Source organism: Narcine bancroftii, chromosome 2 (assembly GCF_036971445.1).
Source record: "Narcine bancroftii isolate sNarBan1 chromosome 2, sNarBan1.hap1, whole genome shotgun sequence".
Lineage (NCBI taxonomy): Eukaryota > Metazoa > Chordata > Chondrichthyes > Torpediniformes > Narcinidae > Narcine > Narcine bancroftii.
In genome coordinates this window covers 13,622,202-13,644,567 of record NC_091470.1, presented here as the reverse complement: position 1 = coordinate 13,644,567, position 22,366 = coordinate 13,622,202, and the positions used below count along the sequence as shown (strand labels likewise).

At 42.2% G+C, this 22,366-nt stretch overlaps 1 protein-coding gene across 1 annotated transcript in view; it reads left to right on the top strand.

The window, feature by feature from the left end:
- The first annotated feature begins 2,859 nt into the window (after nt 1–2,859).
- dglucy (D-glutamate cyclase) overlaps nt 2,860–22,366 on the top strand; it is a 39,885-nt gene continuing 20,378 nt past the window's right edge. Inside the window, 7 exon segments of the mRNA XM_069915465.1 lie at nt 2,860–2,926; nt 3,777–3,868; nt 4,031–4,148; nt 5,980–6,102; nt 14,646–14,699; nt 14,702–14,849; nt 15,938–15,948. Coding sequence (XP_069771566.1) covers nt 2,860–2,926; nt 3,777–3,868; nt 4,031–4,148; nt 5,980–6,102; nt 14,646–14,699; nt 14,702–14,849; nt 15,938–15,948 — 613 coding nt within the window.

Genomic DNA, 22,366 nt, shown 5'->3' with positions numbered 1-22,366 from the left:
CTATGTTGGATAAACTTTATTTTCAGAGAACTGGTCATTTTTTTAAAAAAAAACAGCCCATTAGTAACAGAAAATCACTTCTAACAATGTTTAAACAATAACAAACAACAAGGGAAGGCTTTTTAGGCATTTAAATAATGTTTAACTCTCACCAAAAAAAAACCTGGCTGCCTTGCCCACTGAGGCCTCATTGGTTACATTTAAGGAAAGACTGAATAATTACATGGAGAGGAGAGGACTGGAGGGGTATGGACCGGGTGCTGGTCAGTGGGACTAGGAGGGTGGGGATTTGCTACGGCATGGACTAGTAGGGCCGAACTGGCCTGTTCTGTGCTGTAACTGGTTATATGGTTATATGGCTGCGGCCGGCAGCCCAAGGTCCCCGATCAGTTCAGATAAATGAGGATTTTGGAGAATCCGATTTTGGATAATCGGAGTTGTATTGTAATTGGATATGATAGGAGGACAGGAGAGAGGAAAGGTGAGAATTAACTGAAGGGGGCTGTTTTACAATCTATGAGTTCAGATCTGGTGGAGAGGAGACAGAGGGAAAAAGGAAGAGAGAGAAAAACTAGAGGAAAGGAGACAGGGAAATATGGGGAGGGGGCAGATGGGCAGACAGGAACCGTAGAAGTCGATGTTGGTGGGTGCCTAGATGGAATATGAGATGTTGTTCCTCCACTTTGTGGGTGTCTCAGTCTGGCATTGTATGAGAACATGGACAGGTATGTTGGCAAGGGAATGGGGCTGAGCATTATAATGGGCGGCCATTGGGAGGTATGCATTTATTGGGTTTTGAATCTTTGGAACTTGCTTGTTCAAAAGACAGTGAAGGAGGGTCTTTGAATATATTTAAGGTAAAGATAAATATATTCTTGATAGGCAAAGGGGAGAGAGGGTACTGAGGAGAGGTGGAAAAGTGAAGATTTTATTGAGTGGATCAGGCAGCCATTTTAAACTAATGCTCTTTAGATCTACAAACACTATTTGCCTGAGAAAACCAAAGGCACATGGGGTACCTCTCTGAAAGTGGTGGCTTTTTTTTAGTGATCTCTGTCTTTGCCGAGAGTGAACACTAAGATGTGGAACATGGGTATGTTTCCAGCTTCTGCTGAACCTTTGTTATTGGATGTGCAGAGGTTGAGGTGACCTTGGCAGAGGGATTATGGGTTCCATGTTTTGGTCCTGTCGCCTAGCTCTCGCAACATAGAACGCAGAACATTGCAGCACAGTCCAGGCCCTTCAGCCCATGATGTCATGTCATAACCCAAAAATAGAAATGAATATAACGATGTACAGTGATGAATATGTATGGATATGAAACTAAGGGTGCAAAAGATTTTAACAGTTTTCTTTTTGTAAATAATTTCTTGTAAATAAATTCTAATTTTGGTTAAAAATGCGCCACGTGATGACATGACATGCAAGCCACGATTCTAACCAATGGGACCAAAGTTTTATAGAGATACAACATTACCTCATGACTCTTAAATTCAAATGCACCTACAAATGAAACCCAGCATACCACAAGCCTTTTTGCTCTCCTATCAACCTGCGTAGCATCTGTTGTTCCACCTTGCCATTAACCATGTTCTCTGCCTTCAGGTTCGACCTACCAGAATGATTGGTGAACTTGATTGAGGTAAAGTGTTGAGTAGGGTTGGAGTAACAGCACAGATTTAATCCAGCCTGCAGTGGTCCCATTGGTTAGAATCGTGGCTTGCATGTCATCACGTGGCACATTTTTTAACCAAAATTAGAAATGATTTACAAGAAAACCATTCAAAATCTCTTTGCACTCTTAGTTTCCTATCCATACCTTTGGATCACTGTACATAGTTACATTCATTTCTATTCCTCAGCTTTGCCACAACTCTGGCACCTTGTTGTTGCTCCCTCCTTTGTTGTTTGAAGGTCTTCCCCTCTAGGTGGGAGAGGAGGAGGAGGAGGAGGAAAAGTGAAGAGGGAGGGAGAGGGAGATTGAAGGGAGGAGAGGGGAGAAGAGGTAAATAATCCAAGTGAACTCCCAAATGAAGTTTTCTAACCATAGCTTACATGATAGGGTTTGCCAGCTATGGAATGGTGTACACTTTTTTTTGTGGTGTCATCTTACTTTTGAATTGTCCTTCCTTTCAGAAACCAGCGATGCATAGTATTCCCTCATTGACAACCAAGCTCCCGTTCTTGGCCAGGAGTTTGATCTGCGCTGGGCGCTTGTACATGACAGCATCCTCAGCAATGTGCCAAGGTAAGAGGCGCTGCCCCAGTGCTCTGTGGTGCACTCTGTAGCCCTGTTGCTCGTCTGTCGCCGCAGCTAGAGCCCTGGAATCCTCGACACCCGCAAACAGCAGGGAGCCCTGCACCATCTCAGGGTCAGTGGGTCAGGCAGCGTCCATTAGGGAGCAAGGCAGTCCATTGTTTCTTTGGGTTGGGGCACACGCGCACGCACGCACGCACACACACACACACACACACACACACACACACACGTCCTCCTAGGCCTACTCTGCAGAGAAAGACAAACTAATAAATGTGCTTGAAATTCAGTGAGTCCAGAGACAGGCTTGCCAACATTGCGTTAGAAGTATAAAACCTCCTTCCACCATGATTGGCCTTGTACAGGATAAGAAAGTCTGCAGACGATGTGGTTGTAGTTTGAACACAAAAATGCTGAAGGAACTGAGGGGTGGGAGGAGGAGGGGAGGAGAAGGAGAGGGGGAAGGGGAGAGGAGGGGGTAGGGGATGGGGGGAGGAGGGGACAGGGGGAGGGAGGGGTGAAGCGGAGGGGTTAGGAGGAGGGGATAAAGAGCTGTGAGACCACCTGAGTTCCTCGAGCATCTGTGTTTTTACTTGTACAGGATGTATTCTGCTCTGGGAAAGGACAAAATTCCCATTGGGAACATCGTTCCTCACACTCCAAAGGATAGTGAGGGATTAGATCCAGAATCAAGTTATTTGTTGAATTTCCTCCTCCTCCCATATAATTTCTCCTGATTTAGCCTGTCATGGGTGTGGGTCTCTTTACATTCTGCATCTGTCTATGACCGTGTCATTTAATAATTTAATTGTTTATTGTCGCATGTTACCAAGACACATGAGAGGCTACTGAAGCTGGAATCTGGAGCAAGCAAACACTCCGCTGGAGGAACTCAACAGGAGAACGGGTCGACATTTCAGGCCAGAACCCTCCATCAAGACTCAATCGTGATAAATCAGTCATGATGAAGGACTCTGGGCCGAAACATTGACCCGTTCATTTTCTCCTACTGTGGCTGCTCAACCCACTGAGTTCCTTCAGCGGAGTGTTGTTGCAGAGAAGAGCTTTGTTTTGTGTTCAATCCAGGCAAATCAACCCAGACTTTAGTAGGAGCAACTGCAGATGCTGGAGTCTGGAGCATCCATTCTCAATGGGGGCATTGCTATTTCCGGGGGGGGGGGCCACAACTCATTCTGGGGGGGGGGCACAGACCAAATAAAAATTATGTATTCAGTAGGAGAGAAGTACAGAAGAAACCAACTAAACTTGACTGCTTCACAGGGAAGGGGCCCATAAACTTTGAGCGGAGACCTAAGGGGGCCATACTCAAAACAGGTTGAGGATGGCTGGTCTGCAACAAATACTGCTGGAAGAACTCAGTGGGTCGAGCAACATCAATTGCAGAAAAAGAATGGTTTTGATGAAAGGTTAACACTTGAAATACCAGCCGTTCTTTTTTCCCCATTGACATTGCTCAACTTGCTGAGTTCCTCCAGCAGATTCTTTTGTATCATGCAAGCGACCGCAGTTCCTCAGAAGCAACTACACTTCCTGAGGAGACTGAAGTGGACAGAAGCTCCATCGATTGCATCCTGGCCGGCAGTGGGTGCTGTAAAGCAATGGATTGGAGGTCAATCCACATGACCATAAAAGTGGCAGAGAAGATCACTGGGCTCTCTCCCCACCCCCCAACCCAGCGGTATGATTTACCAGGTTCATTGTTGGTGGAGAGCTCTCAAAATCTGTAAGGACCCCCTACCACCCCATCCACAGCATCTTCCAGCTACTCTCATCAGGAATGAGATACGGAAGTCTGAGAGGCAGATCCACCAGACTGAGAAACAGCTTTTTCCACAGGCAGTGAGACTACTGATTGTCTGTCGAACTTCCCGTGACTCTACTATTTATTAATAATATTTACTTTTAACTTTTGCATTTAGGACCTATATAGGTTCTGCGCATATGTATTGTGCATCTATTTGTGTTCTGTCATCTGTATTTGCACTATTTTTGAAGGCTGTTTTGTCGGGTTGTACTTGTACAATTGGATGATAAATAAATTTGAACTTGAACTGCATAAATAAAACCAAAGTGCAGAGCGCAGTGTTCTAGAGGAAAAATAAAATCCATAAAAACAGTGCAGGGGCTGCATCATTTTGCTACGAGAGGTCCCCTCAAGAGTCTGATAACAGCAGGGAATTGTGTATCTTCTTCCCAATGGGGTGTGAAGGGGGGGGAGAGGTCTTGTAGCATCCATAGGAGGTACTTATTGAAGAAGGGCTCATGCCTGAAACGTCAGTTATATACCTTTACCTCCTATGGATGTTGTGAGTTCTCCTGAGCTCCTCCAGCATTTCTGAGTTTTTATATTGAATCTATGTGCAAGTTTTGTGGGAGAAAATTGAATTTCTGCAGTATCCATTGCGAGAAGAAATATTTCCCAATTACTCATCATAAAGGTTGGCTTGTGGTCTTGCTGGAAAGAGAGTTTCTTTCCTGGTATTATCAGAATTGGGTCTCTCACTGTTAAAAGCTGGCGCCCTCGCACTGCTATTCACATACTTTTCTGTATGACCTGTGGTCTGTTTCTGTAGTTTTGTCTGCACCCAGAACTATTATATCGATCTTTACATGACTCTCTGCACTGTTGTATAACCATATAACCATTTACGGAGCGGAAACAGGCCATGTTGGCTTTTCGAGTCCGCACCGGTTCACTGATTTTGTGCGCCCTCTTCAGGCAATGGTCCCGATGGGTTGATTATTTATTTGTTAGTATTGCACAACTACTGGATAGCATGCAAAACAAAGCATTTTACTGTTTCTCCATACCCATGACAATAAGCAATTCAATTCCAATCAAATGTCATGCCTATTTCCTCTGCTTATAACAATTAATATTTTGATCATTATTTGTACTTTAATGCATTTTGATGCTCCTGTGAAGTAGGCTGACATGATAAGCATCGAGGTTATCTTGGTGCTATTACTGCACCATTGACCCGGGTTTGAATTCGGCACTATTTGTAAGGAGTTTGTACATTCTCTCCGTGTCTGCATGGGTTTTCCCCTGGGTGTTCCTTTTTCCTTCACTCTCCAAACCACACAGGGTTGTAGGTTAATTTGGGCGTAATTGGGTGGCACAGGTTTCAATGGCCTGAATCGGCTTCTACTGTACTGTAAATAAAATTTAAATGTTAAAAAGCTAGATGTCAGAAAGACATAATCTTTCATAGAGGCTTGATTCTTCCACCCTAGCGTGGAACTTGTCTCTCTGGGAACCTCCCCTTCCTGAGAGTCAATGTGCCAGATTACATTTCGGCAGAGTCCTACCAGCAGACAAAGGCTAAGTAAGAAAAATTTCTGCTGGAGGAACTCAGTGGGACAAGCAGTATCTGTGGGAGGAATAGGTATCGTTGATGTTTCAGGTTGGAACCCTTCATCAAGTCTAATAAAGTCTCAGTGAAGGGAGCCGACCTGAAATGTCAACCATTCCTTTTCTCCTACTGATGCTGTTCAACCACTCCGTTCCTCCGTCAGAGTGTTTCTTGCACTGGATTCTGGCTTCTGCAGAATCCTATATCTCCACTAGCAAGTGAGGTGGTTGAAGGCAGAAGATCTAGCACTTGTTTCCCTCCTTGATCTGTTTCTGTTTGATTTTAATGTTTGTCCAATAAATCCTCAACCTCGGAACTAAACCTGGTTCATTTTGCCTCCCCCAGGATTGATTGGGATTGACGACTTGTGTGCTCCAGACTTTAGGGTTGCGGTTCAAGTTCACCCTGGCGACGTCTCCGTCTTCTGAGCCTGTGGGGTCACTGGAGCAGAGGCAATTTGCAACTTCAGTAAGATACAATGATCAGAGAGAGACTAGCGAGGAGATGCGTAGAATTCCTATGAACCAGCAAAATGGTCCAACTCAAAGCAATGTTCTTGGGGCTTATCTGAAAGACGTCACATACCTGGCTGCTCCCTTAGTGCTGGATTAGAATGCTAGCCTGCAGCATAAGAAATAGGAGCAGGAGGAGGCCATCTAGCCCATCGAGTCTGCTCCACCATTCAATGAGATCATGGCTGATCTGATGATAGGCTCATCTCCACTGACCTGCCTTTTCCCTGTATCCCTTAATTCCCCTACTATGTAAAAATCTGTCCAACCTTATCTTAAATATATTCACTGAGGTCGCCTCCACTGCTTCAATGGACAGTGAATTCCACAGATTCACCTATGGACAGTGAATTCCACAGATTCACCACCCTCTGGGAAAAGCAGTTCCTCCTCATCTCTGTCCTAAATTTACTCCCCTGATTCTTGAGGCTGTGTCCCCTAGTTCTGGTCTCCCCTATCAATGGAAACAATTTACCTACTGTGGTGAATATCTGCCAAGCTGCCTGTCTCCCCTCTGGCGAGCCTTGCTGTACTAACATTGGCTGTGCATTATCTCTACTGTTAAGGACACTCCCCTTGGGTATAACTGGATATGCATCTATTGTCTTTCATTATTGTACCATGAGTTTCTGCTAATAAAAGCCATGATTATTGTTTGACCACCTCGTCTTTGTCTACTTCATCAACTGGCACTTCAATTTTATTAGCAGAAATGGATGCAGCTCTCAAGCCAGAGCGGCTGATAATCGACCAGTCTGCTCCGAGGGCCAGAGAAATTTTCAACCACCGGATTGCTTGTTTTGATTACTACATGGCTCGAAACAACGTGGTCGATGAGGCGATACAGTGGGGCCACCTGAACTCTCTGCTGGGTGAGGTCCCTTTCGCCTTAATGCAAGGAGCTACCACTCTGGCTATAGCCCAGGAACGTCTCACTACTTACCATACAGCACCATGGAATGTGGTGCTTGCTCGACACCAGTTGCTGACTAGACGCCAGAAACCCTGGGAAAGTGATGCTGCCTATGCACTGGGTCTCGACTCACTGGTAAACGAATGTGATGTCAGGGCAGTCAATGTGCAACAACACCGCAATGCCTTGAAGCTGGATGCTTTTATCAACGGGATTGACTCCAGTTACATCCGACAGAGGCTGCTGGAGTCGGAGCCCTTAACCTACGACCGGGCAGTCACTCTAGCCAAAACGCTCAGAAGTGCCATGCAGTCCAGTGAAATGCTAGAAAATGAAAAGGAAACATCCAGGAGTGCTGGAACCCCAAAGGAAAGAAAAGGGCAAACTACTGAAAAATGTTACTTCTGCGATAAGAGCTGGCACCCGAGACAGAAGTGCTTGGCTTGATTTGCTACCTGCAGTTATTATGGGAAACTCGGCCATTTCGCTAAAGCGTGTAAGGTGAAAAGTACTCCCACTGATAAGAAGACGAAGAGAAGCACCAAGAAAATATGTCCTAGAGCTGCAGGAATGGAAGACAACTGTGAAAAGGAGGAATCTTCAGACAAGCAGGCTGAATCGACTTCAAGTGATGGCAAGGTGAGATCCCCTGTGATAGCTCAATTGACTGTAAAGCTTGGGGGATGTTATGGACTGGAACGGTCGACATGAAGGGGGAGGTGAATGGTGAGACTCTTGATTGTCTAATAGATTCGGGGAGTGCTGACAGCTACATCCATGAGAGAGTTGCCAGAGCCTTAAATTTGTGGAGATATCCAACGAAGTGAAAGATATCGATGGCTTGTAGTGAACTTACAAAAACTGTACAGGACAAGTGTAAAGTTATTTTAAATTTGCAGGAACATTACCTGGCTGATGTGTGGCTCTTTATTATGCTGGAGCTCTGCGCCCCTGTGTTACTGGGGTTAAATATTCAATCTCAGATGAACAGTGTAGTGCTAAATTTTGGTGGGCCACTACCCACACTTACCATCCCCCGCGCTAGTTACTGCGGCCTGTCCGCATTAAAGATCAAAGCTCCTTCCCTTTTCAATGATTTATCCCCTGAGTGTTAGCCGATTGCCACTAAGAGCCGTTCTTACAGCAAAGAGGATCATGAGTTTATCAAAGTGGAGACCCAGAGACTGCTTAAAGAGGGAGTAATTGAACCTAGTAAGAGCAACAGCTAAAGAACTCAACCTTACATTTAACGAGGGCAAATGTGTGTTCAATGCTACAGAGCTACCCATTCTGGGCTACATTATCCACCCCAACCCAGAAAGAATGGCCCCCCTTGTAGAGCTCGTCGAAAGAACCAAAGACTTGTTGATCCAAACCAAGGCTTTTATTAACAAAAGGCCAGAGCTCTTCACAGGTGGCTGACCAGTCCGGAATGATCCGACCTGGCTAGGGACACAACCCTTTAAGGCCCAGACAATAGGTGTGGCTTAGCTCTCAGCCAATCGCTGTAAGCACAGTCTAGATACAGTAACTATATACACTATGTACATTGGTGATAGATCTGTACTATCACATTCACCTCTTCTTGGAGAATTGACCCTGGGAAACAAAAACAAAAACGAGGGAGAGAATGAAAGGAAGGGGTAGGTCAAGGACTGTAGCGGTCAGGGGGTCTGACCATCCGGCGTGACCGCCGTGGTGCCGGGATTGGGGTCGCTGGAGTGGTGTCGCCAGCGGGCTCGTCGGGTGCGACTGCTCCGTCGCTCAATTCCCGTTGGCCCAGGTCATTGGGGTGCTGTTGGTCCTTCTGTTGCGGCACGGGGCCTGGAGAATAAGGAGTTGGGGAAGGTTGGGTTTGGGGGTTTGCTGGGTCTACCGCGTCCTGAGCTAGGTCCCGCACCAAAACAGTGTCCTCCCGCCCGTCTGGGAACTCAACGTAGGCGTAATGTGGGTTCGCGTGGAGTAGAGTCACTCGGTCGACCAAGGGGTCGTTCTTTGAGTGCCGGACGTGGCGTTGCAAAAGGACGGGGCCAGGGACGGTGAGCCATGCCGGTACAGTGGTTCCTGATTCGGATTTCCTCGGGAAAAGGAACATCCTTTCGTGGGGGGTGGCATTTGTTGCAGTACATAGGAGGGAGTGGATGGAGTGTAAGGCACTAGTGAGAACCACTATGTACATTGGTGATAGATCTGTACTATCACACCCCTTAAGAAGTTACCACCCCCAGACTCAGCAAAAGCCCTTAAAAGATGTATGGTATTTTTTTCCTACTACTGCAAATGGGTTCAGGACTACCCAACGAAGGCACGCCCTCTGTTTGACACTAAATCTTTTCCTCTCTCTCCAATAGCCTTGAAGGCTTTGGAGAGAATTAAAGCTGATATTGCCAAAGCTGCACTCTCGTCCATTGACGAGGATGTCCCATTCCAAGTGGAAACTGATGCCTCAGATTGTGCCTTGGCAGGAACCCTTAATCAAAAGGGCAGACCTGTGGCATTCTTCTCCCACACATTATGCGGACCTGAACTTAAACATCCTGCCATTGAAAAAGAAGCCCAGGCTATTATTGAAGCTGTTCGCTACTGGAGACACTTTCTAGCCGGCAGAAAATTTACTCTTGTCACTGATCAGAAATCTGTAGCTTACATGTTCAGTACTAAACACAAAAGTAAAATCAAGAACAATAAGATGGCACGCTGGCGAATAGAACTCTCAACTTATAATTATGAGATCCAGTACAGACCGGGCAGGTTAAATGATCCCTCTGACGCATGGTCACGATCTGCTGCTGGTGCTCAGCTGGAGGGGCTAAAAGAGATCCATAGCAGACTGTGCCACCGAGGAGTCACGAGGTTCTTCCACTACATAAGGGCTAACAACGTTCCTTACTCTCTGGAAGAAGTCAGGAAACTGACTAAAAGCTGTCCCGTTTGCGCAGAATGCAAACTGCAATACTTCAAAGCTCCGGAGGCCACTCTCAAGGCAACCCAACCTTTTGAGAGGATTAGCTTAGATTTTAAAGGACCGTTACCTTCCAACAACAAAAATGTATATTTCCTTACTGTAATTGACAAATATTCCAGGTTTCCCTTGCGATGCCCTGCCCTGACGTCTCGTTAGCGTCTGTCATTAAGTCATTTGACAGAATTTTCAGCATTTTTGGTTTTCCCATTTACATTCATACCAATAGGGGCTCAGCATTCATGAGCGCTGAACTGCGGCGAGCCCTGCTACGGAAGGGGATGGCCACCAGCTGCAACATGAGCTACAACCTGCAGGGCAATGGGCAAGTCGAAAGGGCTAATGCTACAGTCTGGAAGACTGTTAATCTTGCTTTAAAAACACATGGTTACCCCGTACCCGGTGGCAGGAGGTGCTGCCTGAGGCGCTATATTCTATTCGGTCATTATTGTGTACTGCAACAAATCAAAGACCTCATGAACGTATGTTTGCCTTTCCTAGGAAATCAGGAACTGTGATGGACTGGCCAACCTGTTTATCTGAGCCTGGACCGTGCTGCTGAGGAGCCATGCTTGGGCGTATAAAACAGACCCCCTAGTCCAACTATGCTCATGTTAAATTCCCAGACGGGAGTACTGACGCTGTCTTCTTCTTTCTTCTTTGGCTTGGCTTCGCGGACGAAGATTTATGGAGGGGGTAAAAAGTCCACGTCAGCTGCAGGCTCGTTTGTGGCTGACCAGTCCGATGCGGGACAGGCAGACACGATTGCAGCGGTTGCAAGGGAAAATTGGTTGGTTGGGGTTGGGTGTTGGGTTTTTCCTCCTTTCCCTTTTGTCAGTGAGGTGGGCTCTGCGGTCTTCTTCAAAGGAGGCTGCTGCCCGCCAAACTGTGAGGCGCCAAGATGCACGGTTTGAGGCGTTATCAGCCCACTGGCGGTGGTCAATGTGGCAGGCACCAAGAGATTTCTTTAGGCAGTCCTTGTACCTTTTCTTTGGTGCACCTCTGTCACGGTGGCCAGTGGAGAGCTCGCCATATAATACGATCTTGGGAAGGCGATGGTCCTCCATTCTGGAGACGTGACCCATCCAGCGCAGCTGGATCTTCAGCAGCGTGGACTCGATGCTGTTGACCTCTGCCATCTCGAGTACCTCGACGTTAGGGGTGTGAGCGCTCCAATGGATGTTGAGGATGGAGCTGTACCCCTAAGAGATCTGGCCTCACCTGGTCGCCCCTTCCTCACACCCTTACTCAGAGTGAGCCTGAGAGATTGGCCTCACCGCTCCCCCCCAGCCTGTGACCCCTAGTAAGCTTTTGGATGGCCATGCTGAGGCTCCACTGCTTCACGCTGGCGATTCTGGAGCGGGTCCAGAAGTCAGTCCTTCCCACACTACAGACCCAGGACCTGTACCAGTTCCCAAGGTTGCAAAGGAGCCATCTGTTTTGAGAAGAAAGAACCAAAATTCGTAAACAACCTGATAGGCTGACATATTCATAAAACATTTCATTATATTTCGAATGCATGCTAGATACTGGCATATTTTGACTGTTAGAGTATTCTCAATGCCAAAAATGGTATCCATGTATCGCTTGCTTCAGTCTTTCCTAGCAGCTGTCCTTTTGAATTTAACCCTTCTTCTGAGAAGAAGGGGAGACTGTGATGAATATCTGCCAAGCTGCCTGTCTCCCCTCTGGCAAGCCTTGCTGTACTAACATTGGCTGTGCATTATCTCTACTGTTAAGGACACTCCCCTTGGATATAACTGTATATACATCTGTTGTCTTTCATTATTGTACCATGAGTTTCTGCTAATAAAAGCCATGATTATTGTTTGACCACATCATCTTTGTCTACTTCATCAACTGGCACTTCACCTACCTCTATCTTATTTTATATGTTTCTATAAGATCCCCTCTCATTCTTCTGAATTCCAGTGAGTTCGGTCCCTGATGACTCAATCTCTCCTCATAGGCCAACCACTTCATCCCTCAACCTGATGAACCTCCTCTGTACCTCCAAACCCAGTACATCCTGTATGCCATTTCCAAGAGTGGAGCTTGAGCCCTGTCCTCTATTCACACTTAGTCCAATCTTACCCCCTTGGAATGTACTGCACTCTGTTCTCTCCACACCGATTCTAACCTCATTATCAATCCTTTGCCACAGCTTGATGCCTTGACATGCCAAGTCAGAAGTGAGGCAGGAACCCACGGGCCAGCATACACTTAATTAAACTGAACAATTCCTTTGCACCACAGACAGATAGTCTGTGACGAAGCCATCCTCCAAAACAAAAGGACTTGACAAGCATCCCAAAAGGTGTCTGCAGAGGGACCTCACCCCTTTTTCAATGCTGCTTCAGCAGATGTTTGGGGTTGCCTGTTCTCAGTGGTTGTGTGGTCAGCATTGACTGGATAATTCTTCAGTTACATCAATGAGGAATAATGTAGGGATCACATCAGTTACATTGAAGATGCTCATTGTAGGGTCTCTGGCATATGTTAACATTGGAATTGCCTCAGTAATCATAGAACACTACAGCACAGAAACAGGCCCTTCAGCCCATCTAGTCCATACCGAACTATTATTCTGCTGTCCCATTGATGAATGGCCTACTCCTGCTCCAATTTCTTTTGACCTACACCCAGACCATGTCCCTCCACATCCCTCCCATCCATATATCTATCCAAATTTTTCTTACATCCCACATTTACCACTTCAGCTGGCAGCTCGATCCACACTCTACCACCACTCTGCATGAAGAAATTCCCCTTAATGTTTCCCTTAAACATTTCACCTTTCACCGTTTACCCATGTCCTTGTCTCACCCAACCTTAGTGGAAAAAGCCTGCTTGCATTTACAAGTGACTAATGAGAGAGACTTTCTAAACTTTCACAAGGGAATTGGTTAACTGTTTCAAAAGAGAGAAAATGGACTAACTGAGAATTGGCTCTGAAGGTGGAGATCTAACAGAATCAGGTTTATGAGAGTAAAACACGAAAGTCTGCAGACACTATGTGGAAGAGCCAAAGGCTTGTTGTTTACCCCTGTTGGGTTGGTTGCGGGCGTCAGCCGCGCCCCGGGGTCTGAAGGCTGTGATGTCCGGCTGCTGCCCATCATTTCCGCGGCTGTTCCTGTCGACGCTGCCTTTTTCCAGCACCTTGTTGCATCCGCATGTAAACTATTCTCTTCAAAGGATCGGTGCAGGCGCAATGGGTTTCACGTTCTGGGGAAAGTGGCGCGGGTGTTGGGGTGCAAATTCTTTTTCGATAGAGATGAGAAGGGTGAGTAAGGCTCGCATATTTTCTGTTGACCTTTACTACAGATTAAACATTAGTTGTTATAGATCATTCATCACAGATGTCATTGTAATAGATCGTTTCCACATATACATTACTACTTGGAATATTTGGACTACATTATAATAAATTTTTCTGTTCATCAATAAACCATCAAAAAACTCATCTGGACTTAGTAGTGGATAATATCAAAACGTGTCACAGTAAAGAGCCCCACCTTGCTTCCGAGCAGCTTTTATGGATAGTAGTCGCCTCACCATGATTGAAGTAAAATCACAAGCCTGGAGGAACCCAGCTGTCAAACAGTGTACTTTATATAGCAAAGATAAAGATTTATAACTAACACTTCATAAAGGTATGAAACGATGTTGGCAGGTGCCTGAACATAATGGTAGGGGGAAGGGGAGGGGGAGAGGAGCACGGTCCTAAAGGTAGGAGGTGATAGGTGGATAAGAGGGGGGGGGGGAAATGGGACAACAGCAAACAGAGGGAGGAGGGATGGAGTTCAGAGGAAAGAAGAAAGAGGCTAGCAGAAACATTAGAAGTTGATTTTATTAAAGGTTCTATTATTGGATAGTAATTGAAATTCTTTAACTTTGTCCAGAGAGTTGCCACTTTGTCAAGTGTCCCTCACAGAGATGAGGCCCCAGTGAGAATTGAACTCACAACTCCTGATTTACAAGGCCAGTGCTCTAATCACTGAGCTATCAGAGACCCAATCCAGTTGGAGAGTGCCCAGATGGAATATCAAGCATTTATCCTCCAATTTATGGGCATTCTCTGTGGGATAGTACATGAGGCCATGGACAGATATGTGAGCATGGGAGTGGGACGCTATTCGTGTAGAAACTCCACTCTGAAACACCACTGCTGTTATCATTTGGTTATTGTACCTTTCTTTGATGGTCTCATCATTTAGGAAAATGTTTATTCAATGTGAGGCAATTCCAACTTTGAGGCTGTTAATGTCCCACAATGTTGGTTTTGATACAATGAAGTTTAGATGCTTAATTGGGACAAAAACAGAATGCTGGAAGAATTGTCAAGCAGCATCTGTGGAGGCAGAAGGTTCAAGTTGATGCTTCAGGTCCAGATGCTGTTTTGGCACTGTTGCAATCCTCTTCCTAGGATGACGACCTATTGCCTCCAAGGATGATTCCTCAGTCCTTCCAATATTCATTTTTTTTCATCTGCAGTCTCTCCTTTATATTCTTAGATGCCTCATGCATTATTGACTCTTGACTGTCGTTGTAACCAGCACGTGTTGTAAAAGCCAATGTGAAGTTGACTCCAATCCTAAGTTATGTCATCTTCTCTTCCCTGCAGAAGCCCCCCTGGCTTTCAGCAACATTCCTGGCTACATGTTCCTCACTGACCTGCGGGTGAGAGGGAGCTGATTGCTGATGGCCTCGGCAGGGTTGAAACCCCTCAGGTTTTCTGCATTTCTCAGAACTCTCCCCATTACGGTGTGGCTTCACTCTCTGCGGTGGAGAAAATCAGAGCTCTGGACAGACATTCAGCAAGATCCCCGTAAGTGGATATATTGAAATTTGAGTGTCCCAATGCCTGGTCTGGGTCTGTTTTCTACCTAAGGGAGAGCTGTGGGCAGCATCTATGCCAGGCTTTTGCATCTATCTGAATTCTTTGATAGATTTCAACCCAACCTCCTGTGCACTGACCCCAATCACGCCATAATTGTGTATTTCCGTATAGCCATATAACAATTACAGTACAGAAACAGGCCATCTCGGCCCTTCTAGTCTGCACCAAACCAAGTACTCTCCATTCATCTCCCATCCATATACCTGTCCAAATTTTCCTGAAATGACAAAATGGACCTGCCACCACTACTTCTCCTGGAAGCTCATTCCACAAAGCCACCACTCTCTGAGTGAAGAATTTCCCCCTCATGTTACTTCTGAACTTTTGCCCCTTAAATCTTAAGTCATGACCTCTTGTTTCAATCATTCCTACCCTCAAGGGAAAAAGCCTATCCACATCAATTCTATCGATCCAGAGGAGTCACGTGATGGAGTAGTGGCCGGTCAGGGAATTCCAGCCCTCTCCAGAAAAGTAAAATAAAGACAGTGAAAAAACGAAGGCACAAACACAAAAACCAAAATAAAGTGAAAATAAAGGTGTGGAGAAAATGGCAGCGAAAAAAGAAAAGCCAAAAGCAACGGGAAGAAGAGAAGAAGAAAGGACGTCGGAAGAAGGTGAAGGCCTTACCTGTCCGAGGAGGCCCACCACGGAGAGAGAAGCCCACTCCCTAAGGTCAGTAGAAGCCCCGAACTCGGGACTACAAAAATGGCTCAAGGAGCCAAGCAAAAGTGTGCAACCGCGCATGCGCGAGGAGTCACGCATGCGTGATGCGCAAGACAAAAATAACACTGACGGGAGGAGGGACCAGCTGAGGAGTCGATCTCTACAGCTGAGATTGACAGCCACAACAAAACAGCAAGAGGAAAACACAGAAAATAACAAGAGCAAGAAAGAAGAGAGTAAAAAGAAATAAAAGAAACAACTGATGACCTACCCAGAGCAAGACACTTCTAATAAAAATAAGAAGACCAAAAATACCCAACAAAATAAAACAAACAACCCAACAAGAAAACCAGAAGAGACAGAGGTAAAGGACACAGATCCTGGAGTGGACTCAGAAGAAGAAGAGGAAGAACACAGAGAAATTGAAGATGAAGGGAAGGGCAAGTACATGGATATATTTTTTTTTAAAGAATATATGGAATCAGTAAAAGAATGGCAGTCACAAGAATTCAGTGAAATAAAAAGAAGAGTAAAAAGTACAGAAGAAAAAATGAATAGATTAGAGATGATCATGTCAGATATGGGAAAAAGAGTGGACAAGGTGGAAGAACGAGAAACAGCTGTAGAAATGGAAGTAGAGGACTTAAAAAAGAAATTAGAAGAATCTGATAAAAAAGTTAAAGAGACACAGGAGCTGTTAGCTCAGAAGATAGATATAATGGAAAATTATAATAGAAGAAACAATATAAAGATAGTGGGCCTTAAGGAAGATGAAGAAGGCAAGACTATGAAAGAATTTATAAAAGAATGGATCCCCAGGGTCCTAGGGAGACCAGAATTACAGGAAGAAATGGAAATAGAAAGGGCACACAGAACATTAGCCCCTAAACCACAACCACAACAAAAACTAAGATCCATTCTAGTAAAATTCTTAAGATATACAACAAGAGAAAATATATTGGAGAAAGCAATGAGGAAAATAAGAGAAGACAAAAACCATAGGAATACAAGGGTCAAAAAATTGTTTTCTATCCAGATATAAGTTTTGAACTCCTGAAGAAGAGGAAGGAGTTTAATGCAGCAAAAATGATCCTATGGAAAAAAGGATATAAATTTATGCTAAAGTACCCAGCGGTACTTAAAATAGTTATTCCAGGGCAGCAAAACAGACTATTCTTGGATCCAGAGTAAGCAAGAAAATTTGCAGAACAACTACAAAACAGATAGAGAGAGGAAGAGATGTAACAAGAACAAAAATGACAACAAACTATATGTATGTGTGTATGTAGGTATATGTGTATGTGTGTATGTATATATAAAAAAATAGAATATAGGTAAGAACTAAGAAGGGAAAGAAAGGGAAGAAAGGAAGTATGGGGGGAATTAAGAGAGTGACCTTCGTTGTATATGAAAATTAAAATCTTTTCTGGGGGGAGCTGGGTGGGGAGGAGTTACAGTCACTGCGAAATCAGTTGACGCTTGCGAGTGAATTCGCAAATCCAAATGGAGAGGGGAGATGTGGTTGCCCGACATGGGATAAAGGGCAACTCAGGAAGGGGAGGGGATAGTGGGGTTAAGGAAATTTTAGATAGGAGAATAAGGGAAATGTTTTATGTTTTAGAAATGTTGTCTTATAAAGTATTCAAAAAAAGAAAGCAGAAATGGATAAGAAGGAAAAGTGATGATGAGGAAACGGAAAGGGAAGATAAACAAAGTATGAAATGGCTATGTTGAACTATATGATTTTAAATATTAACGGAATACATAACCAAATCAAAAGGAAGAAACTGCTAAATTTACTGAAAAAAGAAAAAATTGATATAACATTCGTACAAGAAACACACTTAACTGAAGTGGAACACAAGAAATTAAAGAGAGATTGGATAGGACATGTAACAGCAGCGTCATATAATTCAAAAGCTAGAGGAGTAGCTATATTAATCAGTAAAAATGTACCAATTAAAATAGAAGAGGAAATAATAGATCCAGCAGGGAGATATGTAATGATAAAATGTCAGATATATTCGGAGTTTTGGAATTTACTCAATGTATATTCACCTAACGAAGATCAAAAATTTATGCAAGATATTTTTTTGAAGATAGCAGACACGCAAGGGAACATACTAATAGGAGGGGATTTCAACCTTAATTTGGATTTAAACATGGATAAAACTGGGAAAAAAATTAACAGAAAGAACAAAGTAACCAAATTTATAATTAAATCGATGCAAGAAATGCAACTTTTGGATATATGGAGGAAACAACACCCAAATGAAAAGGAATATTCATATTACTCGGCTAGACATAAAACATACTCAAGAATAGACCTATTTTTGTTATCAGCTAGTATGCAAGATAGAGTAAGAAAAACAGAATATAAAGCTAGAATATTATCGGACCACTCACCCTTAATATTGACAGTAAAGCTAGAGGACATCCCTCAGAAAATAGATATAATGGAAAATTATAACAGAAGAAATAACATAAAGATAGTGGGCCTTAAGGAAGATGAAGAAGGCAAGAATATGAGAGAGTTTATAAAAAATTGGATCCCTAGGATCCTAGGATGTCCAGAACTACAGCAAGAAATGGAAATAGAAAGGGCACATAGAGCATTGGCCTTTAAACCACAACCACAACAAAAGCCAAGATCTATGTTAGTAAAATTCCTAAGATATACTACAAGAGAAAAGGTACTGGAGAAAACAATGGAAAAAGTAAGAGAGGGCAACAAGCCACTGGAGTACAAAGGGCGAAAAATCTTCATTTATCCAGATATAAGTTTTGAACTCCTGAAGAAGAGAAAGGAGTTCAATACAGCAAAGGCGATTTTATGGAAGAAAGGGTATAAATTTATACTAAAGCATCCAGCGGTACTGAAAATATTTATTCCAGGACAGCAAAACAGACTATTCTCGGATCCAGAGGAAGCACGAAAATTTGCAGAACAATTACAAAATAGACTGAGAGATGAAGACGTGTAACGAGAGTACAAAAGACTGCGAACTAAAAAGACACATAAGTTTTGAACTCCTGAAGAAGAGGAAGGAGTTCAATACAGCGAAAACAATCTTATGGAAAAAAACTATTCTCGGATCCAGAGGAAGCAAGGAAATTTGCAGAACAACTACAAAACAAACAGAGAGATGAAGACATGTAATAAGAGTAAAAATGACCACGATTTATATGTATGTGGGTAAAGAGGTATATGTGTGTATATGTATAGTGTGCATACATGAATGTATCTGTATTTAGAGGAAAATATAGAGAGTATAGACAAGAATTAATAAGGGAAGGAAATGGAATAGAGGGAATAAGGAGGGAATTAAAAGAGTGACCTTTGTTACATATGAAAAGTGAAATCTTTTCTGGAGGGGGCTGGGTGGGGAGGAGTTACGGTCACTGCAAAATCAGCTGACGCTTGCGAGTGAATTCGCAAATCCAAATGGAGAGGGGAGATGTGGTTGTCCGACAAGGGATAAAGGACAACTCAGGAGGGGAAGGGGAGATTGGGGCTAAAGAAGTTTTAAATAGGAGAATAAGGAAAATGTTTGATGTTTTAGGAATGTTGTCTTATAAAGGGTTCAAAACAAGAAAACAGAAATGGATAAGAAGGAAAGGTAATGATGGAGAAACGGAAAGGGAAGATAAACAAAGTATAAAATGGCTACGTTGAACTATATGATTTTAAATATTAATGGAATACATAACCAAATTAAAAGGAAGAAATGCTAAATTTACTGAAAAAAGAAAAAGTTGATATAGCATTTGTGCAAGAAAAACATTTAACTGAATTGGAGCACAAGAAATTAAAGAGAGATTGGGTAGGACACGTAACAGCAGCATCGTATAATTCAAAAGCAAGAGGAGTAGCTATATTAATTAGTAAAAATGTGCCATTTAAAATAGAAGAGGAAATAATAGATCCAGCAGGGAGATATGTAATGATAAAATGTCAGATATATTCGGAGTTTTGGAATCTACTCAATGTATATTCACCTAACGAAGAAGATAAAAGTTTATGCAAGATATCTTTTTGAAGATAGCAGATACGCAAGGGAAAATATTATTAGGAGGGGATTTCAACCTGAATTTGGATTCAAATATGGACAAAACTGGGAAAAAAATTAACAGAAAGAACAAAGTAACCAAATTTATAATTAAATCGATGGAAGAAATGCAACTTTTGGATATATGGAGGAAACAACACCCAAATGAAAAGGAATATTCATATTACTCGGCTAGACATAAAGCATACTCAAGAATAGACCTATTTTTGTTATCAGCTCGTATGCAAGATAGAGTAAGAAAAACAGAATATAAAGCTAGAATATTATCGGACCATTCACCCTTAATATTGACAGTAAAGCTAGAGGACATCCCTCCAAAAATGTATAGATGGAGATTAAACCCCATGTTACTTAAAAGGCAGGATTTTAGAGAATTTATTGAAAGACAAATTAAAATGTATTTTGAAATAAATACGAAATCAGTGAAAGATAAGTTTATACTATGGGATGCAATGAAAGCATTCATTAGAGGGCAAATAATAAGTTATGTAACCAAGAAGAAAAAGGACTATAATCAGGAAACAGAGCAGTTGGAAAGGGAAATAGTAAATATAGAAAAAGAATTAGCAATGAAGGAAGATACAACTAAAAGAAGAGAATTGGCAGATAAAAAAATAAAATATGAAACACTACAAACTTATAAGGTAGAGAAGAATATAATGAAGACAAAACAGAAATATTATGAACTAGGTGAAAAAACGCACAAAATCCTAGCATGGCAGCTTAAGACAGAACAAACTAAGAAAATGGTATTGGCATCAAGGAAAAAAGACAAACAAATTACATATAATCCAAAAGAAATTAAGGAAAACTTTAGAGAATTCTATGAACAATTATACCGAACTGAAAACGAAGGGAAAGAAGGGAAAATAGATGAATTTCTAACTAAAATTGAACTACCAAAACTACAAATAGAGGAACAAAATAAATTAACAGAGCCATTTGGAATAGTAGAAATACAAGAGATAATAAAAAAAATTACCAAATAATAAGACACCAGGAGAGGATGGATTCCCAATAGAATTCTATAAAACATTTAAAGACTTATTAATTCCTCCCCTCCTGGAAGTAATCAACCAGATTGATAAAACAAAAAGCTTACCAGATTCATGTAAAACAGCAATAATTACAGTAATACTAAAGCAAGGGAAAGATCCACTCACACCAGCGTCATATAGACCAATATCTTTACTTAACACAGATTATAAGATAATAGCTAAACTATTAGCAAACAGATTAGCAGAGTATGTACCGAAAATGGTAAATCTAGACCAAACTGGATTTATCAAAAAAAGACGCACAACAGACAATATTTGTAAATTTATTAACTTAATTCATGCAGTAGAAGGGAATAAAGCACCAACAGTAGCAGTTGCTTTAGACGCAGAGAAGGCCTTTGACAGAGCAGAATGAAATTATTTGTTCAAAGTATTGCAAAAATTCAGTTTACCGGAGAAGTATATTAATTGGATTAAAGCATTATATAAGGGACTATTAGCGAAAGTGACAGTAAATGGACATGTATCAAAGCAATTTAACTTAAGCAGGTCAACGCGGCAGGGATGCCCACTATCACCTTTATTGTTTGCGTTAGCGATAGAATCACTAGCAGAATTGATAACAACAGAAAATAATATAAAAGGGATAAAAATAAAAGACAAGGAATATAAAATCAGTTTATTTGCGGATGATGTTATAGTATACTTAACAGAACCAGAACTATCAATAAAAGAATTATATAAGAAATTGAAGGAATATGGAGAAGTGTCGGGTTACAAGATCAACGTAAATAAAAGTGAAGCAATGCCGATGAATAATGCGGATTTCTCAATATTTAAGAAGGAATCACCATTTAGATGGCAAATGCAAGCAATAAGATACCTAGGTGTACAAATAAATAAAAATTTCGGCCAACTATATAAACTCAATTATTATCCACTAATGAAAAAATTACAGGACGATTTAGAGCATTGGAAAGATTTACCACTAACACTAATAGGAAGGATAAACTGTATTAAAATGAACATTTTTCCAAGGATATTATACCTATTTCAGGCATTGCCAATACAACTGACAGAGAAATTTTTTCAAGGAGTTAAAGAAAATAATAAGGAAATTTTTATGGAAAGGGGGGAAACCCAGGATAGCACTAGATAAATTAACAGAATGGTATAAACAAGGAGGCTTACAACTGCCAAACTTAAAAAATTATTATAGAGCCGCACAATTAAGATACCTATCAGATTTTTATCAAACAAGGGAAAAGCAGGATTGGACTAGATTAGAATTAGATAAAATAGGGGAAAAGATACCTGAACACATATTATATAAATGGGATGAAAAATTGGTACAACATAGAAGTTCTCCAGTATTACATCATCTACTCAATATTTGGAAGAAGATTCATGTAGAAAGAAATAAAACAAATTATCAATTACCAAAACTAATATTGACGCAAAACAAGTTACTCCCTTTTACAATAGATAACCTTTCCTTTAGAGAATGGGAGAAAAAAGGGATTAAAAGAATAGAAAATTGTTTTTCAGGAAATAGATTATTATCCTTTGAACAAATGAAAGATAAATACAATATAACTCAAGATACAGCGCTGGCATATTACCAATTGAGATCCTACTTGAAGGATAAATTAGGAAGCAGTTTGAGTTTGCCAGAGGGAAGTAACTTTGAATATGTGATTACAGATACAATGAT